The following is a 20,995-nucleotide window of genomic DNA, read 5'->3' on the forward strand; positions in this document are numbered from 1 at the left end:
CATTTTCTGTTGAGAAAAAGGTTCGCCAAAGGTGGAAATACATGTGCTTTGTTACTGTCTCTCTTCAGCAGCCCATACTGCTTGGAAGTCTTGAGATCTTATATAACCACATTGAAGGGAGGGAGGGAGGGAGTGGGAGTGAGAAAGAAAGGGCAACACAGCAAGAAAAATGGAGATAGATATTACCAGTTATAAAAAAGATCTGTATGTAATTCTTAAATATAATATAGAGACAGACATATTTTACAATTGTTTGCTCAATTATATGCAAATCCCTCGAGCCATGCATATGCCATCTGCCCTTCGTGACTTCTAGCCCTTGTCAAGCGCCATAAAATAATTACATACAAGCACAGAATTTTTCATGCAAACAAACTTTAGTCCTTTATTCGTATAACCTGCATTGACCCCTACTGACCTGCCACTATTGTCAGCATCCAAAACCTGCAAAAGCCCAGACACGTTCACACACACAATTCTCTGCATATGTCAGTTTGGTTTTGATTGGAGTTTGCATTTATGCCTGTGACTTATGATATATTGCATTGAATAACAACTCCAGTGGGGAGCGGGAACTGCTTTGGTCAAGAAATTAAATGGTCAGAAAATGTTTTTGTCCTTATACTTTACTGTCCGAGGGTCATCCCCTGGATTTTTGTAATGTAATCCAACGTAAGTGTTGGACATTCCTTGGAAGAATGTCTGGCAGAGTGGAACAGAGGGGTGTAGGAATCATCAGCATGTTAAGTAACTGCAGCCCTGGACAGAAAATGAAACTCTAACTCTCTTGCCCCATGGTCTCATTATCTGCCTCACTCTGCAAAGAGTTGTATTAAAGTCAAGATGTAAATGAAGATAAAGCACCACAACTATTGGATGAGGTCATTGGCATTACATAGATTTCATTATGCCATTTTTTTTTCTCTGATGATAAATAAATTGCTTAATTATTGAATTATTCAAGTATTGAAAAATTCTGAAAAATCTGCTCAAGTTTTTACATGGCTTTATATGGCATGGCAGATAGTTTTCTTGCAAACAAATCTGTCTTGTGTTGAACAATTAATATTTACATTTGTACTGTAATGAATATCAGTAGGTTACATATAACACATTTCCAAAAACCCCAGAACAAAACAAAACAAAAAACAAAACAAAAAACCCCAAAAAAACTGTAAGGCCCGTGACTGAGGGTTTAACCTGACAGGGCTTGACATCCACACTAAATAACACATAAATAACCTGATTTAGCAGGTTTACCCACTTACAAAGAATGGACGTGTGTAGGCACATTTTAACATTGAGAGACAGAGTATTACAAAAAATTCCAGAATAACAAAAATGTACAAATTTGATGTATTTATCATATTTTCACATGAAGTAAGGGATCTCTGATCCCTGATCCCACTGTAGTTCTCCAAGCATCCTGCTGAGTGTTTGAAAAACATATGAAATGACTTATAGACTGACCAATATCTTAGTAGAGGGGCCATCAAGCCCTGTCAGTTCACTTTGACCTATATAAGCTAAAGTGAGGGACATAAAATCAATTAGATACACATCAGTTGCAATAGTAAAATAAAATGTAACAGTGTTTCCTGTGTATCCTCATTATTCGTATGTGGCTATGTTGTATATTACTTTTATGGGTAAATATATTTTTGGGTCTGAATACATGTGTTGTGTATAGTGTTCATGATTGAAGGCTTTGGGTCCCCCATGAATGTCCTTGTACCTCTGTACCAAAACTGGCTGCTTCATTAAGCAGTGACATCTGTTATTTCTATCTTTTCTTGGCATCTTTAGCTGACTCTGGCATGACATTCTTCTAGATAATCATTGAGGAGTCAAATCTGTCAAGACAAGTATTTGCTTTTGTGGAAAAGGAAGTCACGTTAGCAATATTCTATCATCCAATTCTTTGTTTAAAAGCATGCTTTCTGTGACATTTGGTGTTAGAGTGCAGATATGAATTTTGCACATGGAGTGTTGATCAACAATAATTATGACAGTGTGCTTTGTAATCTCTCAGTGGAGTAAATCCAACATGTCGGAGGTTAAAGTGAATGTTAGGTGGTTTATCATTGAGCTCCTCCTGACTATTAGCACACCCTATATTGTATCTTGGGGCTAAATATCTTACCTTCAGGGGAAAATGTGAATAATTTATGCTGTGAAGGAGTTTTCCTTCTCGAACTGCTCATTCTCACACTTTACAAATACAACTTACACACATGCACAAACTTTCAGCAAAATCAATAAATCACATCAAAAAGAGAAGAGGAAAATTGCAGACAGCTTATGTGAAGTAGGGGCTTTTAACTTCCAGGGACTTTTTAATTGAAGAGGTTCACCCAGAGAATAGTAACATCAGCTATCACTCTGCTAATGAGCCCTTCCTGAGTGAATTCATTCTCAGACGTGAATGGAGTTTTAATTAACCCACTGACAACATGTCTAACTAAATCCTGGTCGAAGGGTTTTTTCCAGAAGTTTCTAAATGATTTTGGATGCATTCAGCACATCATTGGATTACTTTGGGTTTTGGGTTTAGTATCAGGGAGGAATTCAAAGCATTTTGTGGGCAGACAGATATGTATGTCACTTGAAAAATGTAACTGTTTATACAAGTGGAATGACCATAAAATAACTGGGATCCTTCAATAATGTAGTTATAATGATCATAACAGAATAAAATCCTCAGACGCCAAGGGCGATTCTGTGGAGTGTGAATCCCAAGACACATAAGGTATGTAGAAGACATGCCTTTAATCTTATCTCACTTTGAAAAATCAGCCAACCATTACACAAATAAAAAGAATATATTTTTTTCTTCTTTTCATCCTTTGCCTTTTACATGTCAGAAGGAAGAAAATGTAATTGAACTATGGGTTAATTAATGCGAGCTTGGGAGGACTACCACGGATACGGAGTATCGGTGTCTCCTGACCTTTTTTGTCTTCGTAGTATTCAGCTCTGGTGCTTTGAAACTCTCCTGACATGTAATCTCTGTGAACCTGCGTGTGCGTCTGTGTACACATCCATAGATATTTGCAGTGTATGACCCGAACCCTTAAAGGTGTGAGTTTCAGGCAGTGACGTGCCCTTTTTCACTTGATGGGAATGTTGGACATCAGACTGTCTTGTGTGTCTGTACTCCAGAGCTGACATGTAATTTCTTAATAGCACTGTGTAAAACGTGAGCAGGGTGACGCTCATGTCACATCCACTCACCTATGCTGTTTCTGACACCACAGTTTCAGACAATCACACCTTCAGATAGCTTGACTCCTGACAGGTTGCTTACCATTCTGTCTCATACAGTAAAGAAGCCTAAAGTCACTTGCGCACTAAACTGTAATGTCACAATTTGACATTTTCCTGCATCTGCATGTGGGTTAGTGTCTCTCATCTTTTAAAATTTTAGCACCTTTATTTTTATTGTGCCTTAACATTTTATATAGTTTACCCAGTCATGACTGATGCTGGTACTGTAGTGATATTAGAATTTCTCTTTTTAACATATCAGTAACTACAGTCTTTCAGTCACTGTCAATAATTTAGAGTGCTATCCAGCTGCACAATAAGCTGCAAAATGAGAGTGGAGCAACACTAATCAAATGATGAATGATTTTAATTTTCAATGCCAAATTGTTTTATTTTTTAAATTGCTCTGTGGAGATCAAATGTGAGTGTTAATGCAAATAAAACTTCGGTTACTCTTGAAGGATGTGGAAGGGACGACTTAATGGAGGCAAAAGACAGGCCTCTCAATTTTCAGCAGTAGTGGGCAAATGAGAGGCTCCCAGAGAGGAACAGAATCATTGACCATCAATTAGATTGATATAATTTTCTTCATTTCTTTTGACATGGAATTCAAAGAAAAAGCACCTTAGAACCAATATTTGGATGTATCAATGTTTTCAGTGAGTGCATTTACCCACCACAAAGGAGAATACTATCTGCATCTCAATTTATCAGATTGCAGTAGAAATATTGAAAATACCATATCCGTGCAACTTGTTCTTTTTCATTCTCCCAGCTACATCCACACCAACTTATCAGATGTTGGTGAATTACGGATCTTTGAGAGTAGCACGCTGGTTAATGGATATAACAACCACCAAATCCAGTGTGGGTTTTTGCCCATCCAGTTGTCCACTTAACACTTTTACACCTTGTCAGAGACAATAGAACAAACCAAGTGCAGGGCTCCACTCACCACCAGCACAACTCGTCTTTTATCCAGAGCAGGTGCCCTCTGGGACAGGTGGCTGGTATAATGGATCTCACATGCAGTCTGGAGCTTTGTCAACTTCCCAGCAACACCCATCAGCTTGCCTGCATCAATCACACACACTGCTGCGCTGCATCACTGCATCCTTCCTTATTTCCTATCAACAGAGAGGAAAAAAGTCACTCGTAAACAAATACATACACACTCAAAGCTAACTGGCAGTCCCATAATAACAGGCATTCACACTCACACACAGCAGGACAATCAATTAGGATAACTATCCAGCTTCCACTTTGCCATATAAACACACAACCCAGTGGCTATTTGTCTCTATTACAGGTGAGGGGGGTTGATGAATTGTCGTCTGGAGTAGTTTGTTCCCCCAGTACTTCTCATTCCAAACCAATCAAGAAAAGGGTGCAAGGGTCAAACACACGGCATTGCTTTGCTTGTGTGCATGTATGTTATCAGTGTTGAAAGATTGAGTACTTAACAGGACAGCAGGTTGAAGCAACAACACTACCATTCACACACCGGAGTGCAAGCTCACATACACCAATTTATCGTTTTCATCAGTCATCCATAGGTCCCTGCCCCAGAAAAGCACACCTGTGAGAGGCTTGGTGCTGTGGATAGATTAGTTTAATTCCACACCTCTTTGTGTCTGAAGGTAACAATAAGAGCACACCAGTGTGGGTTGGCCTGTGCGTTACTGCATTTTCCCCATTCATATTACACACACATGGAAATGTTGTTGTACCCTGCCACCTAGTGGTTTATCATAACATGTTTTCTGAGATTTAGGAAGATTAACACTTGCAGATCCAAACTTTTCAAAAGAACCAGGACCCTTCTGCGGTCTGAAATTAGTTTGTAAGTGGGTTTGTTTACACACACAGCACTTTTTTTCCGAATTTTCATAAACCCACCCGTGTTGCGGAGGAGCTCAGGCTTCTGTACGCCTTCCAGGACCTGCGGTGGTAGATGAATGTAATGGATCAGACTGTAATTCAGAAATTTCTTTGTATCTGTTAACAGGTGTTACCAAAGCTCTTTTATCTTCACTGTTTCATTTTACTTAAATTTCTCATGCCAAGCGAAATATTATTTGACTCTAATTTGAGCCCATGCAGTTCCACCGATGGTATTTATCCTCTGCACTTTCATCGTCTCCACTAAATGACACTTGTCCTTCAGTTGGCATTATAATTGGCAGTAGCCAATTAAAACAAGGTAAATCCTGTATATGGAATTTATTTGTCCGGGCTTAAATTACATACTGGATGTGCCTCCACAGTGATCATTTTGCGGATAATGACGCACAGGTGCATATCTAAAGCAAGCTGACTGTGTCCAGCTGCTGTGAGTTACTGCATCAATTAGGTAGCTGTTATGATGGCTTTGGGAATTCCCCTGTGAGAATGAGGCAATGAAACAATAGTCAAGGTTTGATGATGACTGATCTGAAGGATTTAGTGTTTGTGCGTTTAATATAATCCGAAATATTTCATTGGTCCACTGTGACCTGTTCGGTAATTTCATTGGTCTGATGTGACGCTAAATGTATTGGTGGCATGAAGCTCGTTAACCGTAAATAGTAGTAGTAGAGAATAGTAGTAGCCTTTATGCTGGACTGTAAGAACACACTCAGAAGTATTACAAAAGTACATTTGATGGTCACTTGCTAAGAGCCAGCAGCTGTGAAAAAGATAAGTCTGCAAAAAAGGGAATAATGACGACCAAGGCCCAAAATTCTTTTCTTGGTCATCTTTGACATTATAATAGCGTTTAAATTTTCTTATCATGATAAAATAAATAAAAACCATGAGCAGGCCAGACGAGTCAGATTTACTCATAGAGCATGTCTACTTGGTTAAAGTTTCTACAGAGAAACAAAAAAAAATATATACATATGGTTAAATGATTTGAAATAATTGTAAAACTAAGCAAAATAAGCACATTTGTAAATGTTGAAGATTTTAAGCACAGTCCTTGTCAAAGTTGTGAACATTTTTGAAAATACAATAAAACTTTTAGTGTAACACTCCAGATGTGTGCTTTACACAGTCCATCATGACACTTCTACCATAATATATGTACTACTATGTATGTATAATTTTCCTTTTGATGAATGGTGCCTTGATGCAGTTATGCTTGTGCGGTTGTCATCTTGGCCTGAGTGTGTTGGATTTAAGCAGAGTTTCTTTGCCTCTGATTAAGCTATGAACATAACATGCTCTGCCAGTTGGACTGCAGCCAGCCAGCCTGTAGAATATTTAAAGCCGTCTCAGTGGATCTGTGGAGATGAAGATCTGTTCTTTTTCCTGTTTCAGTTTTTTTAGTGCCAGACTGATTGAGTGTGGTTATGAATGAGACTTTTCCATCCCCCTCTTTCTCTTCGTCCCTGTGTGTGAGAGAGATACAGAACAGAGCAGCTGACAGCAAAAAGAGCTCTGTCTAGCTCTTGTACACGCGCTCTTTTTCCTTTTGTCTGTGATGGACACAAACCATGAGCTAATGGATTTCAGATATAATGCTGTCCTGATGTACCAGCACACTTTCAGAACAGCCGAATACATCCATATGAATATTGCTCAACCAACAGCTCTGGGTTATGAAATTGAGAAAAATGTAAAACTAATAAGAACAGGAAATTTGTGTATGTATACGCCATGTAACTGTGAGGGTTGAGATTAACACTGAAAACAAGCGCCTCAAAAATGTTTGGATTCATTCAGAGACTATAAACCTCTGATCATATAACTTGATTGCTGCAAAGATTTATTTATTTATTTATTTTTTCATTGTTTAAGTATTGTTGCACCATCAGCATTAATGCCTGGGACCTGGTAGCAAATATGTAGGCACAGCTGTTGTCCACTAGGAGGAATAGATACATGGTTTTCCAGCAAAGTCCCTTTTCTGTGGATGCTATTGACACAGTATTTTGGTCCATGCTGAATTAATTTCTGATGGTGAAATATTTTGAATATAGTTACCGCTAATATTCAGTAATGATGCCATGGGAATGTGTGGATACAGAGCGCCACTTTCAAGTATGTGAGCCACCTAAAGATAATTATTGTTGCCATCAAAGACAATAGAACAAACACTAATGTGATGCATGTACGACTCACACCCACATTACATTAGAACAGACATGGACAGCTGGATTGATGGAAGTCGAATCTGTTTCCCTTTAATCCATTTGTTTCCAAGAAGAGATTATATTCTAATTTCTAATCCAACATGCCGCGTGATGCCTTGTGGCTGACAGGGAAGACGCTTGGGGTGTTGGTTCGCTTTATAATCTGTCTCACTTTAAAGGAGTTAAAAAGACAAGACGGAATCAAAACACTCCTTGATCTTTTGTTGTGTTGAAACTTTGGAGGAAGTGTTGTGCTTCAGTGTTAAGCATGGTCTGACATCAGGTTACTTGAGGGCATCCAATTCTGTTTGCCGTTCTTCAATCCTCTCATATCTCACTAAACTGCCTGGACTAACTGCTGATCCACCTATTTCCCCTCTTGCTTTCCTCTTTCTGCCCTCTGCCAGTGTTTGAACATATCTTTTCATCTGTTTTCTTCTTTTAGCTTTTCCACAATGTAATTTTATTAAACCTCTCTCATCTTTGGCCCTTATTTTTTAGCCTTTAGCTCAATGTCTTCTTTTTCATCCTCCAATCTAATCAGTCTTACCTTGATCTTAACTTTTTTCATTCTTACATTACATTCTTACATTAGTAACGCATGGTAAAATGATGTTGCTCAATCTTCCATCAAGGATTGTTGTCAGGACCAGCTGTCACATGACACTAAATATCCTGCCAGCCACACCTCTGCCATCCTCTTGACTAACCCACCTCCTGGCTCCTCCTTCCTCCATCCATGGGACAGTATCCATTAAAATAGCCTCAATCAAATAAAGTTAACCTGAGATGAGAGCCAACAAAAAAACGATATAGCTACAAGCACAAGTCCATGCTAGCATCGCTGAGATATACTCCACAACAATGCTCACAGTTAGGATCACGGTCGGGTTAACAGGGCCGGCTCAAATGGGCATGAAGGTACACTTCTGATGTGGGATGGTGCAGTGATACATGGCTAAGCAGACTTACTAAAGTGAAATTTGAGGGCTTCTCAGATTCTTTTAAGAACTGATCAAAAAATAGAAAAGAAAAAAATTGCTTTATATTGCATTTTCACATATTAAAAGGATTAACAAAATTTTTTTAATGTAAATACATATATTTACATAGAAAACAATTACGTGCCAATATATATACCCTGAGATATTTAAGTCATTTTTTTACACATTTTTCTCCTTCTTGTGATATTTGTGAATTTTGGGTGAATACTCACAAAGACAAAGCTCTCTCTTTGAAGGAGAGTGCTTGAGATTGTCTCTCAAACTTATATGGCTAAGTTTCTCACTTCACCAGATGTAACAATACAGCATTTTTTGATCTGCATTTCCTGATTTATTGATCCGTTCTTAAAGGAATCTGAGAAGCCCTCAAACTTCAGCCTTACTAAGTCTGCTCAGCCATGTAGCGGCGCACACTATCACTGCACCATCGCAGGTCTGCCATGAGCAGTTTGCACCCTGTGCTTTTTTTTGGATGTGTTTTAGCACATTGTGATAATCTCCCAGCGCTCTGTAACTCAGCAACACTGAATCAGATTATCAGATGGTACACGCTGAATTGGAATACATCCAGGCGGAGCATTTAGATGAAATGGCATTGCCCTGTTAACCTCAGAGCTCAATTCATTTCAGATGCTCTCGGAGGAAATCTTCTGTAGTATACGATAGGATGGTCAACAACAAATATGTCGGCTAAATGCTTGATCTTTCCCACTCTTCCAAATACAAAACACACAAATGCACTCAAATAAACCCATGTGTACAATGATGTCCATGAAGACTAGTACAACACACTGAGCACTGAACTCTGCTATGGATTTGTTAACATATGATTACTGTACATCATTTGACTACCTGAGAAAGTACATTTTAAAAGCTTAATTTCCTTTAAGATAAATTATGTATCTGCCCATCCAACAGACAATAAATACCTGTCATGTATTAGTATTGGTATTAAAAGCAATGAATCAAAGTTATATCCTCTTCTGTTAACATTTAATCCTACAATGTAGGGTGTGTATATGCGTGCACGAGTGCATTTGGACAAACCACATCTGTCATCCACAAACACACATGAATGTGTTCTGGGTCTGAACAGAAACACACAGATTCACAGATTTATGTTTTTATAGTTTGCCGGCAGCATTGAAGACATAAGCCCATAAATACATACACCAGGACAGAGAACATGCTCCACCTGGCAACATGGGACCAGAAATGAAAGCCCTCTACAGGGAGCGCTGCAGCTTGAAATTTGTCTCTGACAACAAACCTGCTAAATATTACATGTTAATATAATTTCTCTTTTCTGATTATGCTTAAACAATGTATAAACTTCATGTAGATGACTGTATTACAGCAAGAAATATATATTTTTGAATACTAAGTCATTTTCTCTTTATGACCAAGTTTCATCATAAAGAACAGAAATAAAAGCAGCTTTAGACATGATGCAGCTAACCCTTCAGTGATTATAGAGACAGCGAAAGCAGTGTCATGACTGTCTTCACTTATTAATGAAAATGAGATGGGCATCTACCTACACGTGCACATAAGTGTACACACAAATTTGCACACACACGCACATCTAGATGTGGCCAGATGGTGTAATCCTTTAGTTTTCCCTGTGTTTCATATTTTTCCCCCTCATGAGTTGGGATTATGCTGTTGGCCAATCGGATTTCAGCACACTCTCCAATGGTGATGTGAGATGAATGACAGGCGGGCGGGTGGGTGGGTGGGTGAGTGAGTGAGTGAGGCAGGCATACAGTAGATGAACTGTATATCGCGTTGTACAATATACTGTGCAGACTGTAAGACCTCCACACTGTCAAAACAGCCTTGGCTATCATTGATTGAGCTACTCACTTACTGTCCAGGTACAAGGTGGGACGGGCCAAATAAGGTACGTTGGAAAATATGAGAGGAGCATTTATAACATTAATAGGCCACTTTTGGCAACAGCCAACAAATGAAACAATGATTATTGTGACAAAACCAAAAAGCTTTCTTAAATTCTCAAAATGATCAACAGCTGAAGCATTTATTTTGGCATTGCTCTTTTTTATTTGGCAAAGCTCTTAGAACAATGGACTAGCTTGGCTGCTGGGCACTTCAGAGATATTTCCTATTGTTGAGAGTAAAACTAATTTAATTGCCGCTTAATTTGTGTATCGCATTGTCACATTGTCTTGTGCAGTTCATTGTTTAGGATAGTTTCCATATTTCCATCTCATTTTTTGACATTTGTGGTTATTTTGTAACTGTTGGCTTGTTTTGAGTGGTGGTCCTGGTATTCAAATAATTAGTTGAATGTAAAATATTTCTCAAACATGCTTTAAGGTGTTCTTTGGAAGTGTCTCTGCAATATTATTGACTTTTGTCTCATCTGTGTTGAAATGACAGATGACAATGACTGGGTCATATCTAATTTTGTCTGTATACATGTATTACGATGCTTTCAAGGATAAAACTCTGCTTTAAAACCAAAGCAGCACCTCATCCTGTCTTCCAGTCTGGCTGGAAAGTGCAGTGTTTTCAGGCATGGAGACCTGGTAGAAATCTCGTGGCCAGTTACTGTCATATGTAGTCTGATTTCAAGCTTATTTAGCTTAGTTAGCACTTGTGGCTGATTAGTGAGTGTGCCCGGCCTCGTGTGGAAGAGTCTGTGAGAGCTGATTAAGCACAGATGCACATTTAATATGGAGAGACAATGAAAAAGGGCAAGTGAAAGTGGGCCTGTGTAATTAGGGCATATACATGTGCTTACAATCGCTGTGTGATATATGCATGGCTGCCTCTGTGAGCGCTCAGAATGCACGTGATTCTGCTGTTAAAACAATTATAAACTTGTGTTATAGCTAAAGGGGTCAGTTGTCCAGTGGACATTCTGTAGGCCTGTGCTCCAATGACCTGACCAAGCTTCCAACTCTGAAAGCATATGCACTTTACCACTTAATAAAAACCACCTTGACTGAGCCATATCCATCTGTGTGCCCTCCCAGGTCAGTGCCTCCTGTGTATGGTGGACGTGGTGCCGGTGAAGAATGAGGATGGTGTGGTGATTATGTTCATCCTCAACTTTGAGGTCATGACAGAAGACACACTTCAAGACCACAAACGGGAACTTAACCACCGCCTGCCCGCCTGGCTCGTCACTGGTAGCTACTGACTAACCTTGTTACTTTGGTTGCTGTTTTCTGCTCTATGCTTATCAAGTAAAATTTAACAGTGATAAATACGACTTCTTCCCCTGTGAAGCATGGGTATTTGTTTCACAAAATGCTGTTGTTTTTCACTATCCGTGGACTTAATGATCCAGATAGCCCTAGTGTCTGAAGTGGGACAATGATCTGTCTCTCTCTCTCTCTCTCTCAGCCAAATGGCTTGTTTTTAAGTTTGTGGCTAAAACCAGAATCTAATCTGTTTTACTGTCCCAGATTCGTGTAGATTGTTTTTGAAGCTGTATTATGAAGGTCTGTTAGGGTCAGCATTCTTCGGTTCAAATGTCCTTTTCCCCTCGCACGACCTCCACTATCCAATATTACTTATTGTTTCTCTCTGTCATACTGTCTCTATAGTTTCTATTCTTGCTACACTTTATTATTAGACATCCACCTGTCACCCCACAGCCAGTGAGTCTTTCCTCCACCCTCTCCACTTCTCACTACCAGGTCGTCCACGAGGCTTCAAGCTACGTCTTCCCTTGCTGCGCTCCCTGTCCAACAGTAAAGTGTCTCTGGACGACACAGAGGCCTGTCACATCCCTACTGCTACGCCCCTCCCGCTGCACCCAGACCACCCCAGTCATGAGTCCTTAGGTTTGGGGGAGTTCCTGCCCCTTCCGACCTTACCACCAGACCACCAAGAGCAGATCAGTGGAAGCAGGTAGGCCAAGGATGTGTTTGGGACATGGAAATGGAGTATGACTTACTGTTTAAGTGTAAAATGTCTGAGACTCTATAATTCTGGGTACAGTCACTGAAGCCTAATGATAAGGGTAACATAATGCAACAGCTCCCCAAGGCTTTCATCTTTTTCAGATTCTTCAGGCTAAAGAATTTCAAAGAATGACAATACACTCACTAACTCAGTGTTGACTACTGTAGATATTATGTACATTTATTGTTGTATTGTATCTTTGAATTTATTGAACTTATTTTATTTTAATTCTTCTTCACATATAGAGCTCCTTGTAGAAATTAATTTTGAATGCTTCTTCAAAGGAAGTTGTCTTGTCCCCTTTCCCGCCACAGTTGTTCGCATTTTGTTTTGGTTATTATATTTCTTTCCATTTCCTAGGTCTGTTTTACAGAGTTGGCCAGAAGATCACCAGGAGCAGCGCATCTTACTCAGCTCGAGGCCTCCTGCACCCCAACCCACACCTGCTCCTCCTTCGCATGGAAGCCACCTGGTGGGCCCCCTTACCCAATCGTCTCCCTGCATAGCACCCCACCACCGCTTCAGTCTCAATCCGGATGCATCAGGCTCCAACTGCTCTTTGTCACATAGTCGCTCACGAGAGAGTTTCCACAGCATGCGTCGTGCATCTTCTGTTGACGAGATTGAGGCCATGAGGCCTGATTGGGACAGAAAGCGCAGAGCAAGTATCCGGCCAGGCAGCAGCAGCACTGGTAAGAAAGAGGAGGGACAATAACAAAGACCCTTTTATTAACTAGCAAGTAGAAACTTATCTGGCCTTACTGTTTACCTTGTGTGTGTTTGCAGGTGCGGTAAACAGTAAATCGAACATACTGAACTCCACATCAGACTCAGACCTCATGCGGTACCGAACTATCTCCAAAATCCCTCAGATCACCCTCAACTTTGTGGATTTCAAACCTGACCCACTGATTGCCCTGCCCACTGGGGAGATGGATATCATAGCTCCCTGCAAACTTATCGACCGGACGCATAACGTCACAGAGAAGGTCACACAGGTAGGACACAGTTCATGTGTGAGGACAATGGTGTGATGCATAGAGCGAAAAGCCGTGCTTATGTTATTTGTGATGTGTTTGTGGGTTGTCTTAACCAATCAAAGCTGCTGATACATTTGTGGGTCATACTTGAATCTTCTTCTCTTCTCTGCTGCAGTTTAACTTACGTAGTCAGCTAGTTAAGTGAAAACTGCTAATAGTTTTAGGACAGAATCGTTCCTACAGAAATGTGGTTGTACTCTGTAGAAGTTTCTGTTACAGTGATAATATTTGGAATGGCTACATATAGAAACCTTTAAACATAGGTCTATTACTCCTGTTTCTATTTGGAAGAGCATTTTCTGGACAATAGCAGTGTGTAAAAACCGGCCACACCCGTCCCTGTCTTCTTCATCAGCATGTGCTGACTGTGTGTGTATGTGCACTTCCTGTGTGCACTCTGAAATTATCAGGTGTTTTTACTGCTACGCCTCAGTAATTCATTTTATTCTTATTGTGTTGTTCCTCCCAACTCTCTCAGAATAGCCAGAGCAGGTTACTGCCGATGTAATACACTGATGTAATTTAAGTAGGAACCTCAATGAGAAATAAAGCAAGGGGGAAAGTTATAGTACTCATCTTATTACAGAAGTCAATATGTCGAGGGAAGATGTGATGAACAGTTTGTGTTTATGCCCATGTGCACAGTATTACCTTCAAAGATTTTCGTGTGTGTCTGGTTTCTTTGCCATTTTCTTGCTGCTGGGATAGTACTCTTAGTACCAGCTCAAATGAATGAGAATGACTCAGTTGATGAGATGAAAAGAGAGTGTGGCCTGGCAGTATATCAGTCACCAGAAACTGAAAATAACAGCAGCAGTCTCGTCTGCTCTCAAGCTGCAATTTGATCTGATATCATTCATTCATTCAACTTCTACCATTTAAAAGTTTCCAGGTTATGTTGGATGCTGGAGCCAGTCTCAGCTCACTCTGGGTGAGGGTGGGGTCCACCCTGGACAGGTCACCACTCCATCACAGGGCCAACACACAGAGGCCAACAACCACTCACACTCAGACCTACGGACAATTTAGAGCCACCAGTTAACCAAAACATGATGTCTTTGGACGGTGGGAGGAAACCCATGCAGGGACGGGGAGCACTTGTAAACTCCACAGAGAAAGGCCCAAGGCCGGGAACTGAACCCAGGACCTTCTTATTGTGGGGCAACAGGGCTAAACACTATGGCACCATGCTGCTTGGATCTGATCTGAACAGTGAGTTATTGTCCCACTGTGGGACATATTTAATTGAATTTCCTATCACAAAAATAAATTTTTCTTGATCCACCATCAGTTTTTTCCCAACTACACATGCTTAAAAAGCATTTTTTCAAAAGAATGCAGTTGAGGAGACAGAAGAGGTAAGCTTATGGGAAAGAAGGACTGTGTACTCTAACTTCATGAATTAGCTAAGGTGGTTTTTCTGTTGTACCAAACAGCAGTGACAATGGCAAGCCAAGTAAAGAAGAAACCTGATTGTAAAAACACTTTTGAGTATCCTACCTTTTTTTTTTTTTTTTAATCTACCAGAGAACCTAGCTAGTTAGGATGTTACATTACAGACCAGCTTCCATGCCTCAGCTCTGTTTCAGAGTAAGCTTAGTCTTCATTTCAGAAAACAGGATAAATATTTTTGATCTGTATAGGCAGACTGATTTTGTCTTTTCAGATGCTGCTCTAAATTCCATCTCTTTTTTTATTGGGAGCTATTTTGCCCTTTCTGTTTGCCTTCATGTCTATTCAGCAGTGATTTCTCAGATTGATTGCCAATTTGATGCCTCATCAATCTCCATGGTGTTTTGCTAGTTTTTAATAAAGCCTCCTGTGTATGTAATACATTAGAACAGCAGGGAAAAAATTCTAGAGAGAACTGTATCATAAGCAGTGACACTGTACAACAGCAAGTACTATAAATCTGTGTCACCTAGTCATTATAGATGCAATATTTCAAAGTTAATGACTGCATTTTCTTAGATGCCTCTCTCGTATCTATCTTTTATTAGAAAGGGTGCTGACATTGCTGTGGGATTTCATTTGTGAGTACTGCGCTCCTTTGAATTATTATTGTGTAAGTAGTGCATGTTTTTCCATTTTATGAATGACCTTAATTGTAGGGGTGCAACAACTAATCAACAAAATTTGCATAAAATCAATTATCACATTAGTTTCAAACTATTTTAATAATCCATTGGTTTGGTCTGTGTTAATATACACATGTACAGTGGCAATATTTCTTAATGGGGGGAAGAAAGCCAACCAATGCCAATGCAGCAGTAATGTACCATCAAGCTAATGGTTGGTTATCAGTGGTATACACATGAATCTTCCTCACCTTGCTCCACAGAAGGCAGGGTATACAGCTGTGGACTTCCTGTCTGATTGTTAGGTGTGTGATGTTAGGTGTGTTTCAGCAAATGAAAAGTTACTTTGATTATACTTGAGCTTTAATACGGCATCCCTTGTTTGGAGGTGAGAGATGAACAAAGAACAGAAAGAGTACAGATGATGTGTTATAACTGTTGTCCACATGGAGACAATATGGAGGAATGTGAATGTTTTGCTCTGTGTGTCTTCGAACAGCATCCACAGAGAATAAGCCAAAGTTGATGATGCAACATTATATGAATTCAATGCAATCATGCTACACAGTGTGTAAGGTTCAGCAGGCAAGGTCACTCTATAACTGTGTGTGTGTGTGTGTGTGTGTGTGTGTGTGTGTGTGTACATTAACTTATATTGCCTACTGTAGTTATAGTGAGGCTGGAGGAACCAACACCAGCTGTGTCACCACATGCTATGGACTGCTATTTATAGAGGGCAGTTGGACGAATGGAAAATCACTAAATGATCTGCATTCTTCTCTCTTCTGTGTTGTATATTTCTTTTTAACGGCAAAGTCAGTAGGTGGTAATGGAAAAGGGAGAAGAAATAAAAAGAAGCGCAGAAGTCATGAATACAAAATTTTGTCACAACAGCTGGCGTTTTTTTTTTTTTTTTTAATGACTGATGTTAAAATGCTGCTTCAACCTGCCCTCTGACTGTCCTATGAAGTTAGAGTCTGATGATTTCATTCCATCTCAGCAGCCAATAAGAAATAATTAGTCATACCGATTGACTGAGCTCTGGGCTTGAACTTGAAGCCTGCTTACCTTTTGATCCTTGTTGAACATATGGTGGAAGAACTGCTGGGTGGATAAAATGGTTTTAGAAGAGCAGTTCCCATCTGGGGACTGAAGATGGCGGCAATACATCAGGTTGTGTGATGGTAGGCCTTGGTAATTACGCAGAGAGGCCAAGAAGAAGAAGATGATGAAAGGCAAACAGGGATGAATAATTTAAGTGTTCCATAAAACATCTGATACCCTGAACATGAACACATGCAGAGTCTCCCCCTCTCTCATTCAGAATGACTTCTGGCACTGTCCCCCTTTTCCATCGCTCACCATGTTGGTTTTTGTCGCTTACCAAGCTGCTCACGTTAACACATCAATGTTAACTTTTTGATTAAATAAATGTGTTGTACATCCTCCAGCTGCTTATATATGCAAATATCTATTAGCAGTTAGCATTAGCATTATCTGTTCACTTTGGCATGGCAACCAGCTTTGCTTTTGTGCAAGCTGTTAGAGAGCATATGGCAGGTGTCACCCTAATCCAGGAGCTGGGATAAATAAGGAGGTGAATAGTTTCAGTGGGACAGTGAAGATTCCCAGAGAGGTCTAGAGAAAACTGAGATCATACCTCAATGCACACTTGGATGAACACATACACATTTTAGTGATACTCAAAGCTATTCTGACTGTGGTTCTGTCCTATGGGGGCCACTTGTTTAGCAATACACTCACCCGTCACAGTTCTCATACAATATTCGTTGCACACACCCAGCTCTATACATGCTATTCCACGTGTGTGTTCCACGTGAACACACACTATAGCAAAGTCTCTTAAACCCAGACATTTTCTTATAGTTAAACACACACACACTGCCTCTCCACTCAAGCAGCCTGTCTCATCCAACCCCACAGTGAAATCCAATGGAGCAATGGATGGCACACACTGCGCCCAGCAGCAAAGTGGTAGGATCCATCTCCATCTTCTTAAAATCGAAGAGAGTGACTGCTGCTATTGTCAGAAGTCTGAGTTTTAGGCTTACTGTACTTGTTTGAATTCTGTTTGCTGCAGTTTTGCACTGAGGAAGGTTGAACAATTCAGTCAATATTAAGAGTCGTCAAAAGGCTGGAATTTTCTTTGTATTTTTAAATGTCAAGGAAGTAAAAGGTAATGTGAAGGGGAATATCTCCATCAGAAGATTAGATTTTTTGCTCTCAAATGTTTTGCTTTGTTTTTTTTTTTTTTTAACAGCACTTTTTGTAATCATACTGGAACTACCTTAAAGGGCTATGCAATGTAAAGATCAGATTTAGATTTTAAAATGTCTCTAGTTAGTTTAACCTCTGGGTTAACTTGAATGTTCGGAAATTACATTATTATTATTATCATCATTAGTTAGTAATAGTAGGTAATGGTATCATTATTTTTTATTATTAATTCATCTTTAATGACATCTTTAATCATTATTAGGAATTTGTATTTTATCTGCTCACCTATCATGTAACAGCTATTCACAGATTTTAGTTTCCTGCTCTGTTGTTCTTTGAATTATACAAGTCATATTTTTGGTTGGTTCCAGTGTGCCCTTTGGAGTGTCTGTAATGAGACTGAGGTCCATTTCCAAATATGAAGCAGCTCTGCTGGAGAGACATTCATTGTGGTATTTTGGCGAGATTCAGCCACAATTAAGGCACATATAAAGAGTAAAAAAAATTGGGTAATAATCTCCAAAGTGTTGGAACAAAATTTTGAAATAAGAAATGTCATGGCAGTCTCACAAGTTTCCCGTTGAGCACCCTGGTTGCAGATATCGTAAATGTGGTGGCAAAAATAGTCTCAATTAAAATGATTTATACGGTTAGTTTCCCTGAGCCAGTCATCCTCTCCCTGCTGAGGAACCACAACTGCGACTCAAACTGTTTACATAAATCATCAAAAACTAGCTTTTTTTTTTTTTTTTTTCCTCAGATCTGTTATGTTTTACATTTCTCACACTATGACACTGCTGCTACTTTGTGAACACTTCTGGGCAGGGCACTGTAATGGGCTACTTATCAAACTTATGTTAAATGGAAAGTGCACAGTAAATATTTCTTTAATGAGCAGGTTTTACAGGGAATAAGAGGAGCAGCTCTCTGTGGAAAGGACAGGAGGAATGTCATATCTTAATTGTACTTGTCTGTGTGTTTGTGTTTTATCCTCTTTTCTGATGCGAAAATGCATTATATATAAGTTTGTGTATATACACTACATACTATTTGTGCATACAATACTTAGCTTTCTGGGGTGTTTTTCCATTTTCCTTGTGCCTGATGAACAGTGGCTCAGTTCATATGATGTCAGTGAAAACTACTACATAGTAATTCTTGCATATTTTAAGTGGTTAAAAGGGATATACTGCTGTTGCTGGGGTAAGGACGTAATTTCTTGTTTGCCACATTAGTTTAACAACCTTATTTGCGTCTTACCTGAAATAGCAGCCTGAGCTCTCTCTTCCCAGCTATTAGACACCAAATATTCTGAGCTGAAGCTGGGTAACTTGCACGTGTCTCCCTCTGCACTGCATATACCACTCTGTATATGTGTTTTAGAAAATGAATAGCTACTTAAACTTTGTAGCAGCCCACTTAGTGGGAGGTTTATAATGTAAAAACTAGAACAATCTTGTAAGCCATGGTTTTGGGGATTAAAAATATGACTGACTTTGATCATAGTTCATTATCCCTGCATGCCGCTGCCTCATTCATGATTGTTATAGCGAACGTACTGTAGCCCGTGTTACCCAAGGAAATTTGAATTCTGTATTAGTCAAAGTCTGATGAAACACGTTTGCATAGGGTCATGAGTATGCATGAGCTTTCTAAATCGTATATGACGTGAATGATTCAAAAGCAGGTATTTTTAGCAGTGCCACATGGTTTTTGTTGAGAAAGTGCCAGAAGGGGCATCGGGCTCCAATGTGACTCTGTGGTTGTTTTGGTGAGAGATGCACCTCTGGCAAAGTCCCACAGCAGGACAGTGTCTGCTAAATAGGGCAGAAATGAGTAGAAATAAGTGTGTTTTATTGTTTCCAGTATGTTAGTATAACTGCCTCTTTCTCAAGTGTTTTATCCAGCTGTCAGAGTCAGGTTCATTCTGTGGAAGGTTTCAAAGACATCTGCAGTGGATTTCTTCAACATTTTTTGTGTCACTGCACCCAATTTGTACAACATGGTGGTCCTCATAACTGCATTATGCGTTTATTCTGCAAATGTCAGTCTGTGTTTGGTGTGGAAGAAGGATCACTTACTGTAGCTATTTGTGAGTCAGTTAAAAAAACAACAAAACAGATTTAGCATTTGAGTTGCCTTATTTTATATTAGGTATTGGATATGTTGTTGTGGAGCTGTTTGTAATGTAACAATATTGGAAAGCTTTAGTCGGAATTGCATATGCATCGTTGTTGGTGTCTGGCTCTGTCAGTTAAATGAACTGGAATAGAGTCGAATATGGGAGAATGTGACGCACTCAACCTGTAGAACTGTAATTTAGCCGCCCACACAGAAGCTCTGACTCAATACCTCAAACTGATTGAATGCTCCCTCCATGTGAGTTCAATGATCCACAAAGAACGGAAGCATGTTGTTGCAGAAACTTGCATCCACCACGAGTCCTCAGCCCCATTCCCATGGGCCAAGGTGTATGAGGTAATTGCATTGGCTTCAGATACACAGTGTCCAAGTCAGTTATGTTTTGTGTAATTTTCATATTCTTAGTGCCAACAAATAATTTAATTAGTTATTATTTATTTATTTTATTTTTTTTACTTTTGTTGCTTGCTTCCAGTGGTATTGTGAGGTAGAGTGTAGGATGAAGTGCATTACGTAAACCATTACTCTTCACACAGTATACTACTGTAGATGTCATAACAATAAACAATAATTGTATTTATTTTTAAATAGGTTATGTGATTCTTTGAGTTCAGAAACTCTTCAAAATCTGCGCAGAAACTGAAGCATGTAATAAGAGCTGTTTGGAAAACAAATTCAGTATTTTCTAGATGTTGAAGTTTTGCAATTAATCAATGAATCTTACTTTTAAATCAGAAGCATATTGTCAGAAATGACTTTGAATATATTGTCCCTATTGAACAAATGTGCTCATTCTCAAGCAGATAATCTATATCAGACTAATTTGTCTCTTCCTCCTGCATCTGCTAAGGGCCTCTCCATTCAAACAACATTAGAGAGACATCGATTTGGCCATTAGTAACGCTCTACATAGCGTTAAATGGTTTCAGATAAATCTTGGTTTGTCTATGAAACATGGTGACACTTTTAAATGTGGATTTGAGGACAAGTAAGGATGAAAGTCGTCTTGGATTAACAACAGACACAGGGTCAGTTTTGTTTTTTTAGTCCTAGCTTTAGTGCAAAGGTTCACATGATTTTCATTGACTGAATTGAGAAAGAGAGTAATTAAAAAGGTTGAGATAAATGTCTGACAACAATAAAATATTTTATATTATTTATTGTCACTC

At 39.4% G+C, this 20,995-nt stretch overlaps 1 protein-coding gene across 1 annotated transcript in view; it reads left to right on the forward strand.

Moving 5' to 3' along the window:
* The window catches only part of kcnh2b (potassium voltage-gated channel, subfamily H (eag-related), member 2b), a 180,362-nt gene that overhangs the window by 88,667 nt on the left and 70,700 nt on the right, over positions 1-20,995 (forward strand). The window contains exons 3-6 of the mRNA XM_029529675.1: positions 11,392-11,547; positions 12,061-12,274; positions 12,689-13,020; positions 13,115-13,326. Of these exons, the coding sequence (XP_029385535.1) occupies positions 11,392-11,547; positions 12,061-12,274; positions 12,689-13,020; positions 13,115-13,326 (914 nt within the window). The remainder of the gene's footprint in view (positions 1-11,391; positions 11,548-12,060; positions 12,275-12,688; positions 13,021-13,114; positions 13,327-20,995) is intronic.

Source organism: Echeneis naucrates, chromosome 20 (genome assembly GCF_900963305.1).
Source record: "Echeneis naucrates chromosome 20, fEcheNa1.1, whole genome shotgun sequence".
In the NCBI taxonomy this organism is placed as follows: domain Eukaryota; kingdom Metazoa; phylum Chordata; class Actinopteri; order Carangiformes; family Echeneidae; genus Echeneis; species Echeneis naucrates.